This window comes from Entelurus aequoreus, linkage group LG10 (genome assembly GCF_033978785.1).
Source record: "Entelurus aequoreus isolate RoL-2023_Sb linkage group LG10, RoL_Eaeq_v1.1, whole genome shotgun sequence".
Classification (NCBI taxonomy): domain Eukaryota; kingdom Metazoa; phylum Chordata; class Actinopteri; order Syngnathiformes; family Syngnathidae; genus Entelurus; species Entelurus aequoreus.
In genome coordinates, this window is record NC_084740.1 from 23,489,514 (window position 1) to 23,513,608 (window position 24,095).

General features: G+C 37.3%; 1 protein-coding gene across 1 annotated transcript in view; it reads left to right on the forward strand.

Moving 5' to 3' along the window:
• The window catches only part of pcp4b (Purkinje cell protein 4b), a 68,563-nt gene that overhangs the window by 29,947 nt on the left and 14,521 nt on the right, over positions 1-24,095 (forward strand). The window contains exon 2 of the mRNA XM_062062079.1: positions 15,246-15,297. Within this exon, the coding sequence (XP_061918063.1) occupies positions 15,246-15,297 (52 nt within the window). The remainder of the gene's footprint in view (positions 1-15,245; positions 15,298-24,095) is intronic.

The following is a 24,095-nucleotide window of genomic DNA, read 5'->3' on the forward strand; positions in this document are numbered from 1 at the left end:
ACTTTTGGCAGTAGTATTCCACCCTGCGCGATCCGCACTCTTGCACTCGTAATTTGCACACTACAACTGTGGTCCCCAACCTTTTTGTAACTGCGGACCGGTCAACGCTTGAAAATTTGTCCCACGGACCGGTGGGGGATGGTATTATTTTATTTTTTTATATATATATATTTTTTGTCATAAAAAAATACAATCATGTGTGCTTACGGACTGTATCTCTTCAGACTGTATTGATCTATATTGATATATAATGTAGGAACCAGAATATTAATAACAGAAAGAAACAACCCGTTTGTGTGAATGAGTGTAAATGGGGGAGGGAGGTTTTTTGGGTTGGTGCACTAATTATACGTGTATCTTGTGTTTTTTTATGTTGATTTAATTAAAAAAAATATATATTTATGTATACATATATATATATTTTTTTTAAATTTCTTGTGCGGTACCAATCGATCCACGGACCGGAACCGGGTTGGGGACCACTGCACTACAACAAGTCAATTTAAGGCCATCAGAGCTACTGTTATTTGCGCATGGTGCCGTCCGCCAAAAATAACAAAGAAGAAGAAGAAAAAGAGTGCAGAGTAAAATAGCAGACAGAAGAGGATAAAACTTACAGGTTGAGCTTGTTTTCACCGCAGCATTGAATATTACTGCCAAAAGGGTGGCATAGTGTTGCCAAAAGTTTTAACTTAAAGAAAATTGTGTTTCTACTTGCGAATCGGTATTTTTTAATGGAATAAAATGGTTTTTTTATACTTGTGGGGGTTAGGGATGAGTAAAAAAAAGTCAATCTCAAACTGGACTCTTAGACTGAGGCCAAGAAAAAAACTCGATAGCCGTAAGCACACATACCATATTTTTCGGACTATAAGTCGCAGTTTTTTTCATAGTTTGGCCGGGGGTGCAACTTATACTCAGGAGCGACTTATGTGTGAAATTATTAACACATAACCGTATAATATCAAATAATATTATTTAGCTCATTCACGTAAGAGACTAGACGTATAAGATTTCATGGGATTTAGCGATTAGGAGTGACAGATTGTTTGGTAAACGTATAGCATGTCTATATGTTATAGTTATTTGAATGACTCTTACCATAATATTTTACGTTAACATACCAGGCACGTTCTCAGTTGGTTATTTATGCCTCATATAACGTACACTTATTCAGCCTGTTGTTCACTATTCTTTATTTATTTTAAATTGCCTTTCAAATGTCTATTCTTGGTGTTGGGTTTTATCAAATACATTTCCCCCAAAAATGCGACTTATACTCCAGTGCGACTTATATATGTTTTTTTCCTTCTTTATTATGCATTTTCGGCCGGTGCGACTTATACTCCAGAGCGACTTATACTCCGAAAATTACGGTAAACATGTTACACAGAAACTACAAAACTTGCACCAAAGACACGGGAGGAAGCTACGAGGGCAGGCTTATGCCATCTAAAGTGCGCCGCATCCTTCCATCTCCTCAGTGGGGTTTTAGTGGCGCCAAAAGCGTGGGGTGGGGGGGGGGGGGGATATGACCATTGCCCTGGTGTAGTGGTGTAGTGTCTATAGGCCTGGAGTCTCTCTGCAGGCGTTACTCCCAAGTGGTGTTGAAGCAGGGAAGAATGTCACTGTGATGTCCTTCCTTACAGTTTAAAAATGATTTATAAACAATGCATTTTTGAATTTGTATAAATAAATAACAGCCTTGAATTTTGCATTACGGTTGATTTTTCATCTCCTCACATTCTTCTCGTCTTTTATGATCGAAGACTTCACCTTAGTGAACGGTTTAACATAAAGATCAGTACAAACATTTTTGTTTTTAGATATTTCAAAGGGAAACGGCACTTTTTGGTGGGAATTTTGCCTATCGTTCACAATCCTTATGTGAGACAAGAAGATTGTTTGTTTTGCATTCTAACTTGTAAAAATGGTCTCCTTCTTGGTGGCTAGCAATGCAACTAATGGGAGCAATCAATTCTACCTCTAAAGCATTTTAAAAATGCATTCAAAACCGTCAACAATACTTCATACGTCGATAACCTGTATATTAACCAAGCTGTAGTAACATTGTTATTGTAAGAGCGAACACTGAAGTACTCTTTTTTTCCCGCGTAGTAGTAACTAGATAAGCTAGTTCATAATGCACAACACAATGCGATAGGACACCAATCTGTACTGACTGAAAAACTTGAACAATCATATTACGGTATATGTAAAGTATAAGCCCACAATTCATGTTTTGTTTGTACACAGCTAGCCAGAGAGCGTATGTACTGTAGTTGTAATAACACGCATGATGTGCTGCGTGTATCATGATCGATATTAAAGTGACTCACTTGATGGACAGTTGTTCGTCTGGTTCAGCTGGCCGGGGACGTTGTTTCCTGTTGATTTTGGGTAAGTAATCCATTTATGTCGAAATAGTTTGGCTCCAAATTCCACATTTTGCAGCTTCGATTCACTTTCACCTCACTCTGTCAGCGTCCGTCTGCTCCAACGTCTCACTCTTTCTCCGTGATGGCTTCTAGAAGCAGTAGTTCATCCTCAGTATATTCAGCTTCAAAAAGATAAGGTTGTGAATCCTCATTTGACCAAAAATAGTCGTCTTCGTTGTTTGTTACCAAGTCTGCCATGATTAGAAGACACACAAGCGAATAATTGAAGTGGGACGTGCATTCTATGGAAACACAAATACATGTGCCAAAGAATTAGTTCTAGCAATGATTAAAATGACCAAAATATAGTAAATATTGTACATATTACATATTGTTATGAACGTGTCTGTTAATACATTATATATATACTTGCAGTGTGTATATACAACGTTGATGGAAAGTTTTGAAGTAGTTTTAGAGGGCTTTGAAGGCTACAAAGGTGCACCTTCAAAGCGTTTTTTATCATCTTTGAATAAAAAAAAAACGATGTGTGTTCTTGTCTCTCATAATGATTGTGAACGATAAGCAAAATTCCCGAAAAAGTGCAGTTCCCCTTTAAGAACTATCACTAAGGGCCGCTATGTTGCATCGCAAACAACACAAACAAGGTTGTTTGTGGATGAGGTCTTGCATCCGGCGTCCAATAAGCGATGATAATAATAAGGTTAGGAGGAAGGAACGGTGTCTAAATAAAGAGATAATAATGTCATGTGTTCTGATGATTGGCCAATCGCAGTGAAGATACATTATTCTCTGATGTGCAGTGTGCTTACAATATAAGCGCAGTACAAATTCTGCTTGACTCATCCTGTGTGTGTGTGTTTGGGTGTGTTTGTGTGTCTGTTTCCTGCCTGTATTTGTGCGCTTTCATATTTTCCCCTTGAAGTATCCTAATTGTGAGCCCAGGGGCACAACACTCTATGCAGACCACAGTCGCATGTTGTGTATTTATTCGTGTGTGTGTGTGTGTGTGTGTGTGTGTGTGTGTGTGTGTGTGTGTGTGTGTGTGTGTGTGTGTGTGTGTGTGTGTGTGTGTGTGTGTGTTCTTGTATTTCTACCCTTCTTGAGACATCAACAAGGAAAAGTACCTTCCATATGAGGAACAAGTTAGGACATAAATCATGGTCCCAAAACGGAAAACCATTCCATCCAATAGAGAATGTCTCATTTGCACCCCTGGTGGTGAAATCTATCAAAATGAGGGTGGTCCCAAAAAGGAGGGATTTTTCAAATTGACTGTGTCAGTTTTAAAAGTGTGTGTAAAAATTTGAAGTGCTCCCCCTCTGGCCAACATATGTAATAACAAGTTTGTAAGAAATTGAAACGTGCCCCCTTTGGCCAAAATTAATTTTTAAAAAACTAAACAAATAAGGATATAGTGACATACTGTAATAACTTGAAATAAATAACAAAAAATTAAATTAAAAAAAATAATTAACTGAAAGCAGTCTTTTTCTCACAGTGTGTCGACTTCTTTCTTAAGAAATTGGAAACAATTTCTCATATTCTTTCTGTTTCTGTAATATGGCAATATTTTCTTGTAAAATTATTACTTTTTTTAATGTAAAATTGTTACATTTTAATGCAAAATGGCGACATTTGTCATATAAAATTCTGACTTGTATCACAACATTGCCAATTGTTTTGTTGTTTTTGTCAAATAGTGACATTTTTTTAGTGAAATGACGACTTTTGTCATCATTTTGCCAAGTGAAATTCCGATTATTATTATAATGTTGCCAAAATGTTAAGGTTTTCTTATAAAATTGTGACTTTTGTCGAGTAAAATTACGACTCTTACCATAAAATTGCCAACATTTTAAGCTTTTCTTGTAAAAATTGTGACTGTTATTGAATAAAATTCCAACTTTTTATCATAATATTGCACAAATGTTCCGTTTTTCGTTGTAAAATTTTGACTTGCGGTTGAGTAAAATGAGGAATTTTATTATAATACTGCCAAATTTCAAAGTTTTTCTTGTGAAATTGGGACCTTTTTCCTGTGAAATTCCAACTCATTTTTCACAACAAGCGTTTTTATATTTGCATAGTATGTATATATGATTAATGTTGTAAATACAAATCTTTACATATCTAGAAAAGGTGGTCCTAAAGAGGTAGGCATTTTTCGGAGGTCTCAAGAACGTAAGAAATACAAGAGTGTGTGCGTGTTGTGTGTGTGTGTGTGTGTGTGTGTGTGTGTGTGTGTGTGTGTGTGTGTGTGTGTGTGTGTTTCAAATTCACCTCAATGTGTCCCTCCGAGGCCACTAATGATAAACGAGAGGTTCAATATGAATCTCACTGCTCTCCATCACTCTCATCGGTGTAATTACAGCTTTCTCGCTTCACACATCCACTTGTTTGTGTGTACATTTTGCCCCCGGGTAAGTTGATTTGTTCGTCCACATGTGTGTGTGTGTGTATGAGTGTGTGTGCGCGCGTGCGTGTGTTTAGAGCCTCGTCCCGCTCAGTAATCTTGCTCGTGGAGCCCCGCTGTTATGGCAATTTAAACTTGGCTCAGTCCCAGAGCTGCTGAGGCGTGACGCTTCTTCTTATCCTTCTTCCTCGCCGCCACCCTGAGGAGTGTGATACTCTTGCTCCTCATCGTCACCTCAGTGCACTGAGCAACCAACACTCCCATGGCCTCCAGTTAGGTCTCGGGAGCCGCAACCCTGCTAGACCCTAACCATGGATAACCAATGCGACTACACGAAGGTGTTCATATATTTCTATTCTTTAACTTCAAGTCACCTGGTAAAATACTGTCAGTGACTTTAATGTTTGTATAACATCAAATAGTGGCCTTCACTCTATGGCTGTGTTTACTCTGCACACCAAATCTAATTTTTTTGCCTTCAAGTGACACAAATCTTATATTTTTGCCTGTCTAAACGTTTTCCTTGCAAGTGCTGTGTGTGTGTTGATTAACATGCGCCGAGGCTTTTTTGCCAGCAATTGTCACCATTGATTAAAAAATAAAAATACAGGTATTTTCAAAAGCAGTATAGTACCGTTTTTTAATTCATTAGTGCCGCGGTACTTTATTAGGACCGGTATACCGTAGAACCCGAATGTGTATACATATATACTGTATATATATATATATATATATATATATATATATATATATATATATATATATATATATATATATATATATATATATATATATATATATATATATATATATATATATATATATATATATATATATATATATATACATATATACATATATATATATATATACACTACCATTCAAAAGTTTGGGGTCACATTGAAATGTCCTTATTTTTGAAGGAAAAGCACTCTACTTTTCAATGAAGATAACTTTAAACTAGCCTTAACTTTAAAGAAATACACTCTATACATTGCTAATGTGGTAAATGACTATTCTAGCTGCAAATGTCTGGTTTTTGGTGCAATATCTACATAGGTGTATAGAGGCCCATTTCCAGCAACTATCACTCCAGTGTTCTAATGGTACAATGTGTTTGCTCATTGACCCAGAAGGCTAATTGATGATTAGAAAACCCTTGTGCAATCATGTTCACATATCTGAAAACAGTTTAGCTCGTTACAGAAGCTACAAAACTGACCTTCCTTTGAGCAGATTGAGTTTCTGGAGCATCACATTTGTGGGGTCAATGAAACGCTCAAAATGGCCAGAAAAAGAGAACTTTCATCTGAAACTCGACGGTCTATTCTTGTTCTTAGAAATGAAGGCTATTCCACAAAATTGTTTGGGTGACCCCAAACTTTTGAACGGTAGTGTATATATATATATATGTATATATTTATATAATGTGTATATATACTGATGATTTTAGATTGTCCTGAAGAATTTGGAGGTAATCCTCCTTTTTCATTGTCCCATTTACTCTCTATAAAGCACCAGTTTCATTGGCAGCAAAACAGGCCCAGAGCATAATACTACCACCACCATGCTTTACGGTAGGATGGTGTTTCTGGGATTAAAGGCCTCACCTTTTCTCCTCCAAACATATTGCTGGGTACTGTGGCCAAACAGCTCAATTTTTGTTTCATCTAACATCACATGGACAAAGATAAGACCTTCTGGAGGAAAGATCGGGGGTTTAGATGAAACAAAAATGTTGCTGTTTGGCCACGATACCCAGCAATATGTTTGGAGGAGAAAAGGTGAGGCCTTTAATCCCTGTAACACCATGCCTACCGTCAAGCATGGTGGTGGTAGTATTATGCTCTGGGCCTGTTTTGCTGCCAATGGAACTGCTGCTTTACAGAGAGTAAATGGGACAATGAAAAAGGAGGATTACCTCCAAATTCTTCAGGACAACCTAAAATCTGAAAGGGTCGCCAGGCACGCGGCACTCCTTCTTCTCCCAAGAGTTCGTCGTGTGTCCAGCAACAACCACTCCGTCGCGACAACCAGGTTCCCCCAAACCCAAGATCTTGTCAATTTTGTTGAGGCCAGTTAAATAGTTCCAATGTTTAGATTTGGAGAGCAGTGCAAAAAGAGGCAACAAGAAAATTAAGACAAGACAAGACAAGACAAAGAAGCCAGCAGGAGCGATAAAGGAGAGGAGGGGGGAGCGTCCGCCCTCGATGAGTGCCAGTGAGAAATAGTGGTATATACAATAAACCCCCAGGATGGTTACGGACCGAGACAACCCGCGAGTGGCGAATAAACTTTGTTGAAAGGCCCATAAACACAGCCTAATTAGAACATACTTATACATTTTGTATATATGTATTTTGTAATTTTTCTTTTGGGTTTTTTCTATTTTCGGAGGAAACATTTTTTTTACCAAACATCTGCAAATATATATGGAATCCACCGTACCTGAAAAATACATCAGTCAGATCGGTTTATTACATACACTCAAAGACGATGGTTGACCACAAACAAAAACAAAACACTTCCAAACGCCATCATCCCTTACTTCCTCACCCTGACATCAAAACAAACACTCTGCTGTTTGAAATTCATGAAAAGTGCTGAATTAATAATGTCGCGAGACACGCTGAGGAAAGAGGACAAATAGTACGATGCCTGGTGGAGTCCTCTGCTATTAGGGGGATGGCAGGCCTTCCTGACATGAACAAATAGGAAACCTTGGCACAAGCGGGGATTACAACGACGTGGTTGCAGGGAGAGACGCTGGCGACTCTCCTAAGGATGCAAGCACGTACGTTGCCGCTAAATGGATTAATCATTTCCTGTCTCGGTTTGGTTACCAGCACAAGCCCTGTGTATTCCCCCGTTTTAGTATTCCAACACCAACATATAACATACAAAAAATATAATTCACAAGGAAGAAGACAGCGTGGACCATCTTTATAGATTTTAATGTAATTGACGTTTCATGTAGCGATATGTAAACAGTATGAAGGATGAGCGCTTATATCTTTTCTAAGACTTTTTTTTGTACGTCTGATATGCTGCCGATATTAAAGCCTTGAGTATTGGTCGATACCGGTATTGATCCGATATCAGCACAAATCAAACATACTTTGATATGTTATAGTGTGGAATGTTAGAGAAGGTTTGATCAAATGAAAGAACAATCATAGGTATAGAAAAACGATTTATTGACTAAGTATGCTCCAAAAAATCCAATCACATCTGAATTGCGATTTTTAATCATCCCGATTCTAATTGGATTCATAATTTTTTTTAATTGTTTAAATTTTTTTTTTAATTTTTCAAATTTTTAAAAGCACGTTTTTATGCCGTTTTCATGCCATCCGAAGGAGCTTTTCTAACCTGTAACCTGTTTTGAAAAAGTTGCATTATTTCACCAAATAATACATTGCGAGAATCGGTTTGATATCGTGTTAAATCAAAAATCCATTCTGAATCAAATCCTCACCCCAGGAATCACAACGGATCCAATCGTTAGGTGCCGAAAGATTCACACCCCTATCATTGACCGTCTGGAATGAACGTATGCAGTCTTTAAGTTGAAGTGGAGTGGTAATACATTTTTGGGGACACCTAATGGCGACAAAAATTCATTAAGTTAAGCTCAAGTTGAATGATCCGAACCCATTTGTTACTGGATACTCTCTAATACGCTTCTGCCTTGGAGACTTTGTATGTGTAAGTAATATGCAACTATTATTATTATTCGATAAAAGTTTGTATTGACAAATGTGTTTAACACTTATTACGTATGTCTAGCTGTGTGCTATTGTGTGCTCAGCTGTTGCGCAGCTGCTAGCTCTTAGAAGCCTATATTTTACCTTGTTTTCCTTTTGGAAACGACTTAACTTAAAATAGTATAAAAAAGCTAACTTGTGTTCTTATTGGAAGACATTTAGATGTGTACTGGCTGCTCAGCTTTGCACAAGTTAACACGAGGCAGGATCAGAGCTTATATCAGAGATTTTAGATGCAAGTCGATATAATTTGATACTTGTTTTATTGCTGATATCGGACAGACATCAGTATTGGATCAGGATGTGCCTTAAGAAACACTCATTGCTGGGCTCCAAATAAATGATTTTAAAGATCATCTACACAGCATCATACATCTAATGGCTCAGTATATTAACAGCCAAGAAATGTTTACTTCACTGGAATTGATGCAGTTTTTGTTTAACATTGGAGTGTATGAAATGTGTGATTAAGAACGTATCTGTGTTTGTGTAGATATGGCTTCAGTGTGACAGCTCTTATTCAACACCAACCTTTACCTCACAGTTACATCTTGACCATTTTGTTTAATTATTAAGTGGCCTTAAACCGCGTTTAAAGAGGGCCGAACTCAAGAATGGTCGGGTGTGGGAACTTCACAAGATTGTATTCATTATGTCACAATTAAAGGCCTACTGAAATGATTTTTTTTTATTTAAACGGGAATAGCAGATCCATTCTATGTGTCATACTTGATAATTTCGCGATATTGCCATATTTTTGCTGAAAGGATTTAGTAGAGAAAATCGACGATAAAGTTCGCAACTTTTGCTCGCTGATAAAAAAAAGCCTTGCCTGTACCGGAAGTAGCGTGACGTCACAGGAACTAGTATTCCTCACAATTCCCCATTGTTTACAATGGAGCGAGAGAGATTCGGACCGAGAAAGTGACGATTACCCCATTAATTTGAGCGAGGATAAAAGATTCGTAGATGAGGAACGTTACAGTGAAGGACTTGAGAGGCAGTGATGGACGTATCTTTTTTCGCTCTGACCGTAACTTAGGTACAAGCTGGCTCATTGGATTCCACACTCTCCTTTTTCTATTGTGGATCACGGATTTGTATTTTAAACCACCTCGGATACTGTATCCTCTTGAAAATGAGAGTCGAGAACGCGAAATGGACATTCAGTGCCTTTTATCTCCACGACAATACATCGGCGAAATGCTTTAGCTACGAGCTAACGTGATAGCATTGTGCTTTAACTGCATATAGAAACAAAAAAAATAAACCCCTGACTGGAAGGATAGATAGAAAATCAACAATACTATTAAACCGTGGACATGTAAATACACGGTTAATGCTTTCCAGGCTGGCGAAGGTTAACAATGCTGTGCTAACGACGCCTTTGAAGCTAACTTAGCAACTTAGCAACCGGACCGCACAGAGCTATGCTAAAAACATTAGCTCTCCACCTACGCCAGCCAGCCCTCATCTGCTCATCAAAACCCGTGCTCACCTGCGTTCCATCGATCGGCAGAAGGACGAGGGACTTCACCCGATGCGTTTGGCGGCCCGGAGACGTAGGAAGTCAAGGTGAGGTCGGCGGCTAGCGCGTCTGCTCTCCAACAAAGTCCTCCTGGTTGTGTTGCTGTAGTCCGCTGCTAATACACCGATCCCACCTACAACTGTCTTCTTTGCAGCCTTCTTTGTTCATTAAACAAATTGCAAAAGATGTCCAGAATACTGTGGAATTATGAAATGAAAACAGAGCTTTTTGTATAGGATTCTACGGGGTACCATAACTTCCGTTAAACTGACTTCGTCACGCGCATACGTCATCATACCGCGACGTTTCAGCCGGATATTTCCCGGGAAATTTTAAATGTCACTTTATAAGTTAACCCGGCCGTATTGGCATGTGTTGCAATGTTAAGATTTCATCATTGATATATAAACTATCAGACTGCGTGGTCGGTAGTAGTGGGTTTCAGTAGGCCTTTAAGAGTCACTGGCAACTGCTGCTCAGTACCAGTTGTTGCTTTTTCTTAAAACAAGACAGGTGGAAGGAAGGTGTTTGTTTGGTTGTAAGAACGTTGTATATAATCCTTTGTGTGTGTGTGTATATATATATATATATATATATATATGAATGCATATATGTATGTATGCATATATGTATAAGTATATATACAGTATGTATACAGTTGTGGTCAAAATGTACATACACTTGTAAAGAACATAATGTCATGGCTGTCTTGAGTTTTCAATAATTTCTACAACTCTTATTTTTTTGTGACAGAGTGATTGGAGCACATACTTTATGGTCACAAAAAACATTTATGAAGTTTGGTTCTTTTATGAATTTATAATGGGTCTACTGAAAATGAGACCAAATCTGCTGGGCCAGAAGTATACATACAGCAATGTTAATATTTGGTTACATGTCCCTTGGCAAAACTTTCCTCCAGAAGGTCTTATCATTGTCCATGGGATGTCAGATGAAACAAAAATTGAGCTGTTTGACCACAATACCCAGCAATATGTTTGGAGGAGAAAAGGTGAGGCCCTTAATCCCAAGAACACCATGCCTACCGTCAAGCATGGTGGTGGTAGTATTATGCTCTGGGCCTGTTTTGCTGCCAATGGAACTGGTGCTTTATAAATCAGCCCGGAGGTTGGGTCTTGGGCGGAGTAGGACGCCAGAACACTCTTATCAGTGAAGCATAAGAAAACTAATAACATGCAAATTGGAGGGCTTTGGCTCTATTTGTTTTCGTTAGAATGTGTATAAGTACTTTTTGAGCACATATACCCCCACAATAATAATAACCGCAATATTTTTATCAAAAAATGATATCAAATGTTGTTGTTGTTACATCCCTATCCATGCATTACCACAGCTGTTACTATGCTCTAGGACAGGGGTCACCAACCTTTTTAAAACCAAGGGCTACTTCTTGGGTACTGATTAATGCGAAGGGCTACCAGTTAGATACACACTTAAATAAATTGCCAGAAGTAGCCAATTTGCTCAATTTACCTTTAACTCTGTTATTATTAATAATTAATGATATTTATCTTTGTGGAAACACTGATCATCTTAATGATTTCTCACAATAAATATATATAGAAACAGATAAATATCAATATGCAACACTTTATTTTTATATTTTCTCTAAGTGCACATTTTTCAAATTGAACATTTTCAAATGATCACTTCTAAGACAGCTTGTGAAATCACAATATCCCATTTTAACTAGCTAGCCACTAACATTTTTTTTCAACAAATCATAAATTACTTTGCACCATGTTTGTACAAATAATAACTCATGTAAAATACAAAAGTAAACTCTCAAATTTTTAAATCATGTCACACTTTGAACTGGACACCAAATCTGTTATCTGTTTCTTTGTCAGTTAGTGGGAAGCCTGGCATTGCATGCTGTTAACTAGTGTGTTGTACTCTGGTGTGTAAGTTGACACTGCAACTCTGAGTGAGTCTTGCAGATGTGCATCAGTGAGGCGTGTTCTGTGTTTGTTCTTGATGAAGTTCATGTCAGAAAAGGCTGATTCACAAAGATAAGATTTTTCCTCATTGTTTGCGGAACCTTCTTAATCTTTTGGACATATTTTCACAGCAATCTGGCCTTAAGCTTAATTATGATAAATGTAAAATGTTAAGGATCGGAAATCTAAAGGGAACGTCCTTTCGAATGGAATGCAAAGTGCTTGTTTTGTGGACAGATGGACCAGTTAACATACTTGGTTTTGTTGTCCCAGAAAATCTGGAAGATCTAGGCTCAGTAAATTATGATAATCGACTAAGAAAGCTGGACAAAATTATGCAATTATGGAAAGGGAAATCCCTAACCTTGTATGGTAAAATGTCTATTGCCAACTCATTACTTATTCCTCAATTTATTTATTTGTTTTTGTCATTACCAGCTCCATCACAAAACTTTTTTAAGATTTATGAGCGGAGGGTCTTCGATTTTGTCTGGAACGGCAAACCACAAAAGATTAAAAGAAAGGTTTTGTACAAAGAGTATGAATATGGGGACCTGAAACTTCTCAACCTTGAAGCTATGTGTCTGTCTTTAAAAGCATCAATTGTTCCAAAGATGTATTTAAACATTGAGTGGTACACAAATGTCCTGTTGGACAAAAAACATGTACTGCATCAAAAGAAATTGTATCCTTTTTTACAAGTGATCCCCTCCCAGAGAGTCTGCTGGGAAACATGGCGGGGTTCATAAATGAAACAATCCACTCATAGTGGTGTTTTCAATTTTATGTGCCAGAAAAAAGAGACGATATTTTGCAGCAGTTAATATGGATGAACTCTAATATTGTAATAGATGGAAAGCTTTTCTTTTGGAAAAATATGTTTGAAAGAGGAATCATTTTTGTCAATGATATTATCAATGAGAATGGTAAAATTATGAAGTATGATGAATTTAGAGCTATGTATGGTGATGCTTGCTCAAGCTTTTCATTTTATCAACTAACTGGAGTAATTGGGAAAAGATGGAAACAAATAATTAATTATGGAACTACTAAATTATTAGTTAGTAAACCTCTAATAAGAAATTCTAGTTGGCAAAAAGGAACTAAAATAAATAGAAAAATATATAATTTTTATTTGATAAAGAAATCTTTGAAGGCTGCCTCATACAACACAAATGGAAAATGGGAGGACTTTTTTGACTGCCCGTCGCCATGGGATGCCATATTCAAACTAATCTATAAAACCACTATCGATGTGCAAAATCGTTATTTTCAAATTAAAATTATTTATAACTTCTTACCCACAGGGAAAATGTTAAAATTATGGAATATGACAGAGTCAGATGATTGCCGATTTTGTTGTCAGGAGCCCGAATCCACCCTGCATTTGTTTTGGTATTGTCATATTGTGTCTTTGTTTTGGGTGGAAGTTGAAAAAATGTGTTTAAAGATTGGTTTGTTTATGAAGCTTAATGTGGTTTCTGTTATTTTAGGAGAGTTCATTGACAATCATGATTTAGTCAATTTAATTATAGTACTCTGTAAAATGTTTATTTTTAAGGCCAAAAACAGATATTCACTTAGTATTACTTTCTTTAAAACATTTATCCATTATTTTCTAACTTTAGAAAGTTACATGGTTGAAAACGATAATGATGCCAAAAAACATAAAAAAAAAGATGAGAAGTCCTCAAAGGCTTATTTTGAAAGTATAATTATGTTTATAGATTATATGATATCTGTTGTGTTCCCTAATTTGAGTGACCTGGACATAATCTGGACTGTACATAAATGCTTATTTTGAAAATGTAATTTTGTTTATAAATTATATGCAATCTGTTGTGTTCCCTAATTTTTTTCTGTGTACATGAATGAAGGTGTGTGTTGCTGAGTCCGACTTGGACATTATCTGGACTGGGCCTGGTTTAAAAAACCCTTTAAACAAATCTAATTTCATTGACAACCTGGTCTGTTGAAGATAAGGCCCTTTTTTTAAAAATAAAATAAAATAAGATAAATAAATAAAAAACATTTTCTTGGATAAAAAAGAAAGTAAAACAATATACAAATAATTACATAAAAAATAGTAATTAATGAAAATGTTAGTGAACCAGCAGCCTATACAATCATGTGTGCTTCAGGGACTGTGTCCCTTGCAGATGTGTTGTCTATGTTGTGGGAACCAGAATATTGGTAGCAGAAAGAAATAACCCCTTTTGTGTGAGTGGGTGTGGATGAGTGTGCATGGGGGAGGTTGTTTGGGTTGATGCACTGATTGAAAGTGTATCTTGTGTTTTTTCTATGTAGATTTAATTTAAAAAAAAAAAAAAAATTTTTTTTTTTTTTACATTTTTTTTTAAACAGGCCCGCGGGCGACTTATCTGTTCCTTACGGGCGACCTGGTGCCCGCGGGCACCGCGTTGGTGACCCCTGCTCTAGGATTTTTCCATTGCATATGTTTAATCTGAAAGTGTGCAACTTTTCCGTTTTGGCTTCAAAGACGTTTGCCCTTCTTCCTCTCCTCCCCTTCTTTGCTGCAGAGTTGATTTTAGTCATCAATCTCCCCGCTGCCAATGATTGTATAACCAAGTCTTAACTGCAGAGGGTTGGTATCGATCTTGCTCTGTCATCGCAGCTCCCACCCGGCCTGCGCTCTCGCTCGAAACACCAGCCGGCCGCCTGTCGGCCACGCCGCAATAAAGTTGTCTGCCTCGCCGACAAGTAGAGAGACACTTTAATTTGATTGTGCGGAAACGTTTTGACTATCGTTCCATCGCTCGCTCATGCCGTCGTCCATCTTGTGAATTTTACATGAAGACGGCAATATTCCCATGAAGGCTTGTAGGGCGGCTTTGTTGATGCACCGTGGCTGTGAAGATAGATGGGCCATCAGAGGCCATTGTAAACACATGCTCTGGGACATCACTTGTGAGACGGATGCTTGATGCTGAATTATTTAACGAGAGGCAGATGTGGAAGGAGAAGCAAACAAGAGCAGAATGTGATGGAAGACGTGCAAAACAAGCGTGATGTGTTATAGTTCATGCTAAAAAAGTCTAATATTCAAATAATACAGTTGGATGACGGATATTGCAAGAGTGAGGGGTTAGGGGATATTGCAGCGCGGTGCAAAAGTCTTAACCCGCTAATCAAATGATTGCTTTTGCTCTGCAGAGACAAGTTTCTGGGCCTGCTGCCGGCAACAACAAAACCTCCGGAGGACAAGGTAAGAACAAAAATGAATGTTTGTGCAGAATATCAACCAATTTGGAAGAAAAAGAATGGATCGATATGTTTTTTTTTTAGGTTAACAAGGCCAAACAGCCCAGCAGGCACAAAATATTGATACAACGTAGTGTTGTCCTGATAACAATATTTTGGTACCGGAACCAAAATTATTTCGATACTTTTCGATACTTTTCGGTACTTTTTTAAATAAAGGGAACCACAAATAATTGCATTATTGGCTTTATCTTAACAATTTTTTTTAGAGTACATTAAACATAGGTTTCTTATTGCAAGTTTGTCCTTAAATAAAATAGTGAACATACAAGACAACTTGTCTTTTTTTAGTAAGTAAACAAACAAAGTCTCCTAATTAGTCTGCTGACATATGCAGTAACATATTGTGTCATTTTCCATTCTGTTATTTTGTAAAAAAATATTAAGGACAAGTGGTAGAACATGAATTATCAATTTACTTGTTCATTTACTGTTAATATCTGCTTCCTTTCTCTTTTAACATGTTCTATCTACACTTCTGTTAAAATGTAATAATCACTTATTCTTCTGTTGTTTGATACTTTACATGAGTTTTGGATGATACCACAAATTTGGGTATCAATCCGATACCAAGTAGTTACAGAATCATACACTGGTCATATTCAAAGTCCTCATGTGTCCAGGGACATATTTCCTGAGTTTATAAACATAATATAAATTTTTTAAAAATGAAAGAAGATGTTGTGATGCCAAAAAATATTGACGTAATCGTAGTAATATCGACCTAATACGCAACTGTACTTGGTATCATTACAGTGGATGTCAGGTGAAGATCCACCAATGGTATTTGGTGGCGGACCGGTACTTTTCAGAGGCGGTATAGTACCGTCAATTGATTCATTAGTATTGCGGTACTATACTAATACCGGTATACCGTACAACCCTAGTACAATGTTGATTAAACATACATGTCCTTGAAAACTGACTTTAAAACAACCTTGCAATATAGTTGTATTTGTGAATTGAGTCAACATTGATGTCCCAGTGTTGGATCTACGTTGTTGGTTGGGAAATGACTAAATTTCAATGGTCAAATCAACGTCACAACCTGATATTAAATAAACATTGTCAAAAAGCCTGTTGTTTTAATGTTGTATTTGTGTTGTAGATTATTGGTTGAGAAATGACCAAAATTCAATGGTCAAATCAACGTCAGAACCCAACATTGATTAAACGTCGTCAAAGAGCATGTTGTTTCAACGTTATGTTGGAGTTGTTCAACATCAGGACCTAATTCAACAAGTTCTCAACGTAGTTTTAATGTCTTGTGCCTGCTGGGAGCAAATACACGATATCAGATGTGTGCACTTTAAAGGTTGTAAATGTTAATGCCTTTATGCTTACGTGAGTTTTTTGCATCGGAATAATACCACCAGAGAGCGCCATTTGAATCAAAACACTACATACTTACCACAAACACGATGAAGAGTGTGTTTTTTTTTACAACAAACATAATCCTACCTGCTTTCCCTCGGTAACTTCCATTTTATTCCCTTATTTCCGGGTGCCTTCATGTTTTGATAGTTTCAGGTATTTTAACTTTCAATAAAAAAATTATTAACATTTTATCTAGTACTACCGCAGCAGCACGGCTTCTCATCCGGCATAAGGCATCTTTTAACTCATAGAGCCGGGTGTTGTTGAAAATTCTGGTGTTTCCAGCCAGAATCCTTTTTTGCCATAATTTTCCACCATTTTTCCTTTATTTCTTAAAGTAAATCAATTTAAAGAAATTACATTTGAATGCTTTTCTATTATTAGTTTTTTAAAATAATTATTATCATTACTAGTATTTATATTAATATCATTAATATAAATAATATTAATATTGATACTAATATCCGTATTATTATTATTAATAAAATTAATATTATCATTATTTATGTTATAAGTATTATTGTAAAAGCAAAAATTAAAATCCGACTCCTTTTCAGACATATTGTGCAAATGTAACCATGTGAGAATGGTTACCTTAATGTAACCTACAGTATTAGGTATCTTAAGTATGAATTAATTTACGGACTACAAGCTGCTACTTTTTTCCCACGCTTCGTAGCCCGTGGCTTATACAATGATGCGGCTAATCTATGGATTTTTCTTCGCTAACGAAGGTATGTAAATAAACATTTACAAAATCTTCCTGTGTAAATATCCCTTCTCACAAGAAACCGGTATATGTCTGCGGCTCATAGTCCGATGCGGCTAATATATGTAAAAAATATTGATTTCTTTCAAAATTTAATGCCTGCGGTTTATATTCCGATCAATCAATCAAAGACTATTTATATACCCCTTAATCACAAGTGTCTCAAAGGGCTGCACAAGCCACACGACATCCTTGGCTCAGATCCCACATCAGGGCAAGAAAAAACTCAACCCAATGGGATACAATGAGAAACCTTGGAGGGGACCACAAATGCAGAGACGTCTCCAACTGATGCACAGATGAGTGTTTTAACCCGGGTCCCGACTTTGAACAGCTAGCGCCTCATCTGTGGTCACCTGATAACCTCTCTACACAGGAGAGGGGGGCAGAGCAGAAAAGAGACGGCAGATCAACTGGTCTAAAAGGGGGGTCTATTTAAAGGCTAGCGTATACAAATGAGTTTTAAGATGGGACTTAAATGCTTCTATAGTCCAGAAAATAGGGTACCGTATTTTGCGGAGTATAAGTCGCTCCGAGGTATAAGTCGCACCGGCCGAAAGTGCATAATAAAGAAGGAAAAAAACATATATTTGTCGCATTTTTTGGGGAAATTTATTTGATAAAACCCAACACCAAGAATAGACATTTGAAAGGCAATTTAAAATAAATAAAGAATAGTGAACAACAGGCTGAATAAGTGTACGTTATATGACGCATAAATAACCAACTGAGAACGTGCCTGGTATGTTAACGTAACATATTATGGTAAGAGTCATTCAAATAACTATAACATATAGAACATGCTATACGTTTACCAAACAATCTGTCACTCTCGATCGCTAAATTCCATGAAATCGTATACGTCTAGTCTCTTACTTGAATGAGCTAAATAATATTATTTGATATTTTACGGTAATGTGTTAATAATTTCACACATAAGTCGCTCCTGAGTATAAGTCGCACCCCCGGCCAAACTACGAAAAAAACTGCGACTTATAGTCAGAAAAATACGGTATATATGAAAAATAATCAAATAAAATGTAAATAAAACATTTCAATTAAAAATGTATTTGCTTTGTACAAATTTGGGAACATTTGAAGAATTAGAATAACATTTTGTTTAGTGGTAGTGTTTTAAACAACATTTCTATTTAACACATACAAGTGTGGCTGTTATTACACAATTGTGTGTTAGTGGTAATAGCATTTATGTATTTAAAAATAATTGCATACCTACTGTAAGTGTTAGAATGAATCTCCTGTAGTTGCCGTGGTATAAGCTGCATTGGTATAAGACGGGGGTCGGCAACCCGCGGCTCTTTAGCGCCGCCCTAGTGGCTCTCAGGAGCTTTTTCCAAAATGTATGAAAAATGGAAAAAGATGTGGGGGAAAAAAATATATTTTTTGTTTTAGTATGGTTTCTGTAGGAGGACAAACATGACACAAACCTCCCTAATTGTTATAAAGCACACTGTTTGTATTAAACATGCTTCACTGATTCGAGTATTTAGCGAGCGCCGTTTTGTCCTACTAATTTTGGCGGTCTTTGAACTCACCGTAGTTTGTTTACATATATAACTTTCTCCGACTTTCTAGGACGTGTTTTATGCCACTTCTTTTTCTGTCTCATTTTGTCCACCAAACTTTTAACTGTGTGTATGAATGCACAAACGTGAGTTTTGTTGATGTTATTGACTTGTGTGGAGTGCTAATCAGACATATTTGGTCACTGCATGACTGCAAGCTAATCGATGCTAACATGCTATTTAGGCTAGCTATATGTACATATTGCATCATTATGCCTCATTTCTAGCTATATTTGAGGTCATTTAGTTTCCTTTTAGTCCTCTTAATTCAATTTATATCTCATGACACACTATCTGTATGTAATATGGCTTTTAATTTTTTGCGGCTCCAGACAAATTTGTTTTTGTATCTTTGGTCCAATATGGCTCTTTCAACATATTGGGTTGCCGACCCCTGGTATAAGAGGAACCCGCGGGGGATTCCTGTAAAGTAAATATTACATTACGTCCAATATGAAGACATTTTTTATCATGTAAGTGAAGAACTACAGGGAGCCTCGCAGAGACATTCAGGGAATGATTGAGGAGGAAGAGGAGGAGTGGGAGGAAGAACAAGTCAGGCAGAGATTATAGAACATGATGGCTCATGTATTCATGATGAGCTTTTTAAAAGACACATGTCCTATGATTGACAGACACACACACACACACATTGACCACATCATCATTGTCGACATGACAGCGGCAAGCATTAGAAATGAGCTCATCCGTCACTTTTGAGCACTATTTGGTCATATTATGTTGCAGCAGCCTGGAGTCATGATGGCGTGTGCTGGAGCGCTGGGCTGAACCATCCATCAGCAGGCTGCTGCAGTGCTCTTCTAATCCAAATGAATCACCAAAGACAATCCAGCATCTCACACTTTTTTTTTTTTTTTTTTGCCTCATCCAAAAGCCAATTTTACTTTGCGGTAACTTTGTTAGACCACGCCATGATTTACAGCGCACTCGTAAGTCACGTCGCGTTACAACGGCCTGACTCGGCTGGGCAGAATAAGGCAAAACAGCAGGACGCCGTAAATCCTCCAACGAGGATACGCATGATTAGAAAAGTAGACTGACTGTATTTACGCAAGGCCTGCGGTGGGAAATGAAAGTCACGCGCAAATGAATTTACAAATCACGTTTAGCGTTAAGCTCCCTGTCAATACACCTGAGCAGCGGCAAAGTAAACATCGACCGGCAAACTAATGTCTTCTGTGAGTTAGCTCGCTGCAAATCGCAGCACTTTTTACTCCACACTTTGTGCAATTATATGGATAATCACTTTAGGCAAAGAGTGAGACAAATCTGTACCGCAGTGCGAGTATGCAAGTTTCATAATAACTTTGTATAAGTGGCTTTGAAAAACGATTTGGGTATGAAAATATGTCTTTATTTCAGTGTCTATTAGAGGAAATCAAGTGTGATAGGGGTTCTGATTTACAGGCAATTTTCCCCATGGCAAATATTGGATATGGCAATCATCTGTTCTAGTGTCAAACTGTCCTCCCATTGCTTCCGGGCCTGTCCGTGGTAAATTACAGTAACAGGGTGTGTCAGGCATACTTGCCAACATTGAGACCTCCGAATTCGGGAGATGGGGGGTGCGGGGGCGGGGTTGAGGTGCAGGCAGCATACCTCTTCCCCTTCGAGCTGTCCTGGATGAAATGCAATTCTTTTTTCCAATCATTTTGGAACTTGCAAGCGTATTTCTTCTTCTTACTCGTCGTCGCCATGTCTCTTCTGCGTTCTTCTGCTTCGTCTCTTTCTTGTTGTGTTTGCAGTTGTGCACTGAGCTCCAAAAGCCGTAGATGTTATTGTAGCGTCCCGGAAGAGTTAATGCTGCAAGGGATTCCGGGTATTTGTTCTGTTGTGTTTATGTTGTGTTACGGTGCGGATGTTCTCCCGACATGTGTTTGTCATTCTTGTTTGGTGTGGGTTGACAGTGTGGCGCATATTTGTAACAGTGTTAAAGTTGCTTATACGTCTACCGTCAGTGTGACCTGTATGGCTGTTGATCAGGTATGCCTTGCATTTACTTGAGTGTATGTGAGTGTCTTTGAAATTAACGTCAGTTAAATCAGTTAAAAGATCATATGACGTGTCAGCATTTCTTGACATCTTCGAGTAAAGACCATTGTTAAACCCGTCCAACGCTACATTATTATGTGACTGGGTCGGCACGCTGTTTATATGGAGGAAGAGCAGACGCCTGGACAGCATGCGGTTGTTAAGGGGGGTTGGAGTTGGGGGTAAAATCACCAAAATGATTCCCGGGCGCGGCGCCGCTGCTGCCCACTGCTCCCCAAGGGGATGGGACAAATGCAGAGGACATCTAGTGTGTGTGTGACAATCATTGGTACTTTAATCTTTAATCTTTAAGGGTTCAGGTGAGAGAGGACACTATAGGGCCACGCGCTCGCTTTGCAATCTTTTTCCTTTGTTTCCCGCCATGTGTTTAAGAGCGCACTGCTGTGTTTAGATGGAGACAGGTGTGGACAATATTGGAGACAGACGCACTTGTCCCCACACTAAAAGTATACAGCGAAGGAGAAAAACCATATGATGTTGCTTTCATTTTGACAATACAGCGTCCATCAGCTGCTGTGACAGAGTTAATGAGGTGAGGAAACATGCTGTCACTCCTGGCTGTTGTTGGCCAAACTGTTGTACTGAACCACAAGGGTGGCATTAGAGAAGAACACATCTTGTTTATTAGACTTTATCTTTATTAGCCAAACTGCTTTGTGTTTTATTTTGATATCAAAAAGTAACTGCCATGTTTTTTTTCATGTCGCAAAGGTATTACTTGAAAAAATATTTGACACATAATTTTGTTAATGTTTTATTGTGTGCAGTTAATTCCTATACAACATATTTCTACTCAAACTCTTAATGGATCTGTCCCGATACAGCAGGGGTCCCCAAACTACGGCCCGCCGGCCGGATCCGGCCCGCCAGCGTCCAAAATCAAAATAAAGTCCCAAATATTAAAAAAAAAAAACTCTGTCTTTTCTAATCCACTTTGTACCGCTTGCTACTCACGGTGTCTCCTAGCCGCTCAGGCAAATCATATTGTCTAAAAATGCATTTTCTCATCGATAACGCGACATCATCGCGCGCGCGGAAAGTGCGCTATATATATCTAGTATATATATACTGTATATATATATACATATATATACATATATATACTGTATATATATATATATATATCATATATATATATATATATATAAATATATCTAATATATATATATATAAATATATCTAATATATATATATATAAATATATCTTATATATATAAATATATCTAATATATATATATATGTACATATATATATATTAGATATATATATATATATAAATATATCTAATATATATATATATAATATACATATATATAGATATATATATATAGATATCTAATATATAGATATCTATCTATCTATATCTATATATATATATATATATATATATATATATATATATATATATATATATATATATATATATATATATATATATATATATATATATATATATATATATATATATATATATATATATATATATATATATATATATGTATATATATATGTACAGACCGGCCCCTGGCCAAATTGTTTTAACCCAATGCGGCCCCCGAGTCAAAAAGTTTGGGGACCCCTGCGATACAGCATCTACATGTACATAACTTATAAAAATAAATAATACATAAAAATACTTCCCTCTATCAAAAGGTAAAAATAGAGATACAGGCATCATTAAATGACAAAAAGTTGACAAGTTTATATTAATAATGAATTTAAAAAAAAAACTGTATATGTATGCATGCATGCTTTGGAGCCGCTCCCTGGAAAGCAAATAATGTTTGCCTTGGTGCCCTTCTAACTTGCCTTGGTGCCCTAAAATATGAGCCCTCCTTTAAGGCAACACTTGCCTTGACCTTAAAAAGTTAAAATTCGAGGCCTGTAAGCTATTTGTTGATATTTTGATGGAATTGACCTCTTCAAGGGTGTTCCAGTTTATGATCTAATATTCTTTATACGTACATGTATTCATGTTGTCTATTCCATTTGCACCATATCCTCTTGAGAACCAGTGCCTTCTGCAGTGGACCTTTTTTCTTTCTTTTGTTAGTTAGCTATAGTAAAAAAAACACTATAAATTTGTGTACCTACTATGTGTCATATGGAACCTTCATGTAACCGGTCTTCCTTTAGCATGTAGTCTGCTGGAGTAAGCTCCTCTTTGTGAACAAGCCCAGGAATAATTTGACTGAGCTCACCTTTAGAGATCAAAGTCATCCTTGTTTTTTTTATAAATAGATAGCAGCGGGCTCTCAGCGATGATGACCCACTTCCTGCACACGTTTTTAATTAGCTCTACTGTAACGTCTAGTTGTTTGTGGTGAATTCATCTCTTGCTTATTTGGAGTTATTCCGTGCGAGAAAGAACTCAAACTGCTTCTTTTTTTTTTCTTTTTATACACACATTTACCGCATGTCCAACCCTAACGCGGAAAATTTGACAGAGTGCGAGTTAGCAAGCGAGCCTGCAGTGGTGATCAATATCGTCCTTCATGTGTATCCGCGTATCGATCGCTCCTGCAGGGCGCCCTCACACTTTGCTCGCACTTCAAGGCTGTTTGATGGATGAAGGGTCACTTTTTGACTTTCACATACCGATTTCAACATTAAACACACATCCTGGCAGGGCGACATACGCAAACATACATATACTTTTTTGGTATGTTGGAACAGCCAGAGATTTTATTCAGTTGTTTTTTTTACCTTAGGAAGAATTTACTGTTGTTTTAGTGTTAGTGTAACGGTACAGTGGGAGAAGGAGACGGCACAGAGGCAGGGACGTCGTTTAGCTCTAAGCATGTTTATTAATACAGTAAAATGACGCGTGTAATGAATCAAGATACGTATGGTGTGACTACGTGTTGTGTTTAACTGAGTGTTACCAGGAGTTGTTGAAAGTGCGTGTTGAGCGAGATGCGGAAGTCAGGTCTGTGT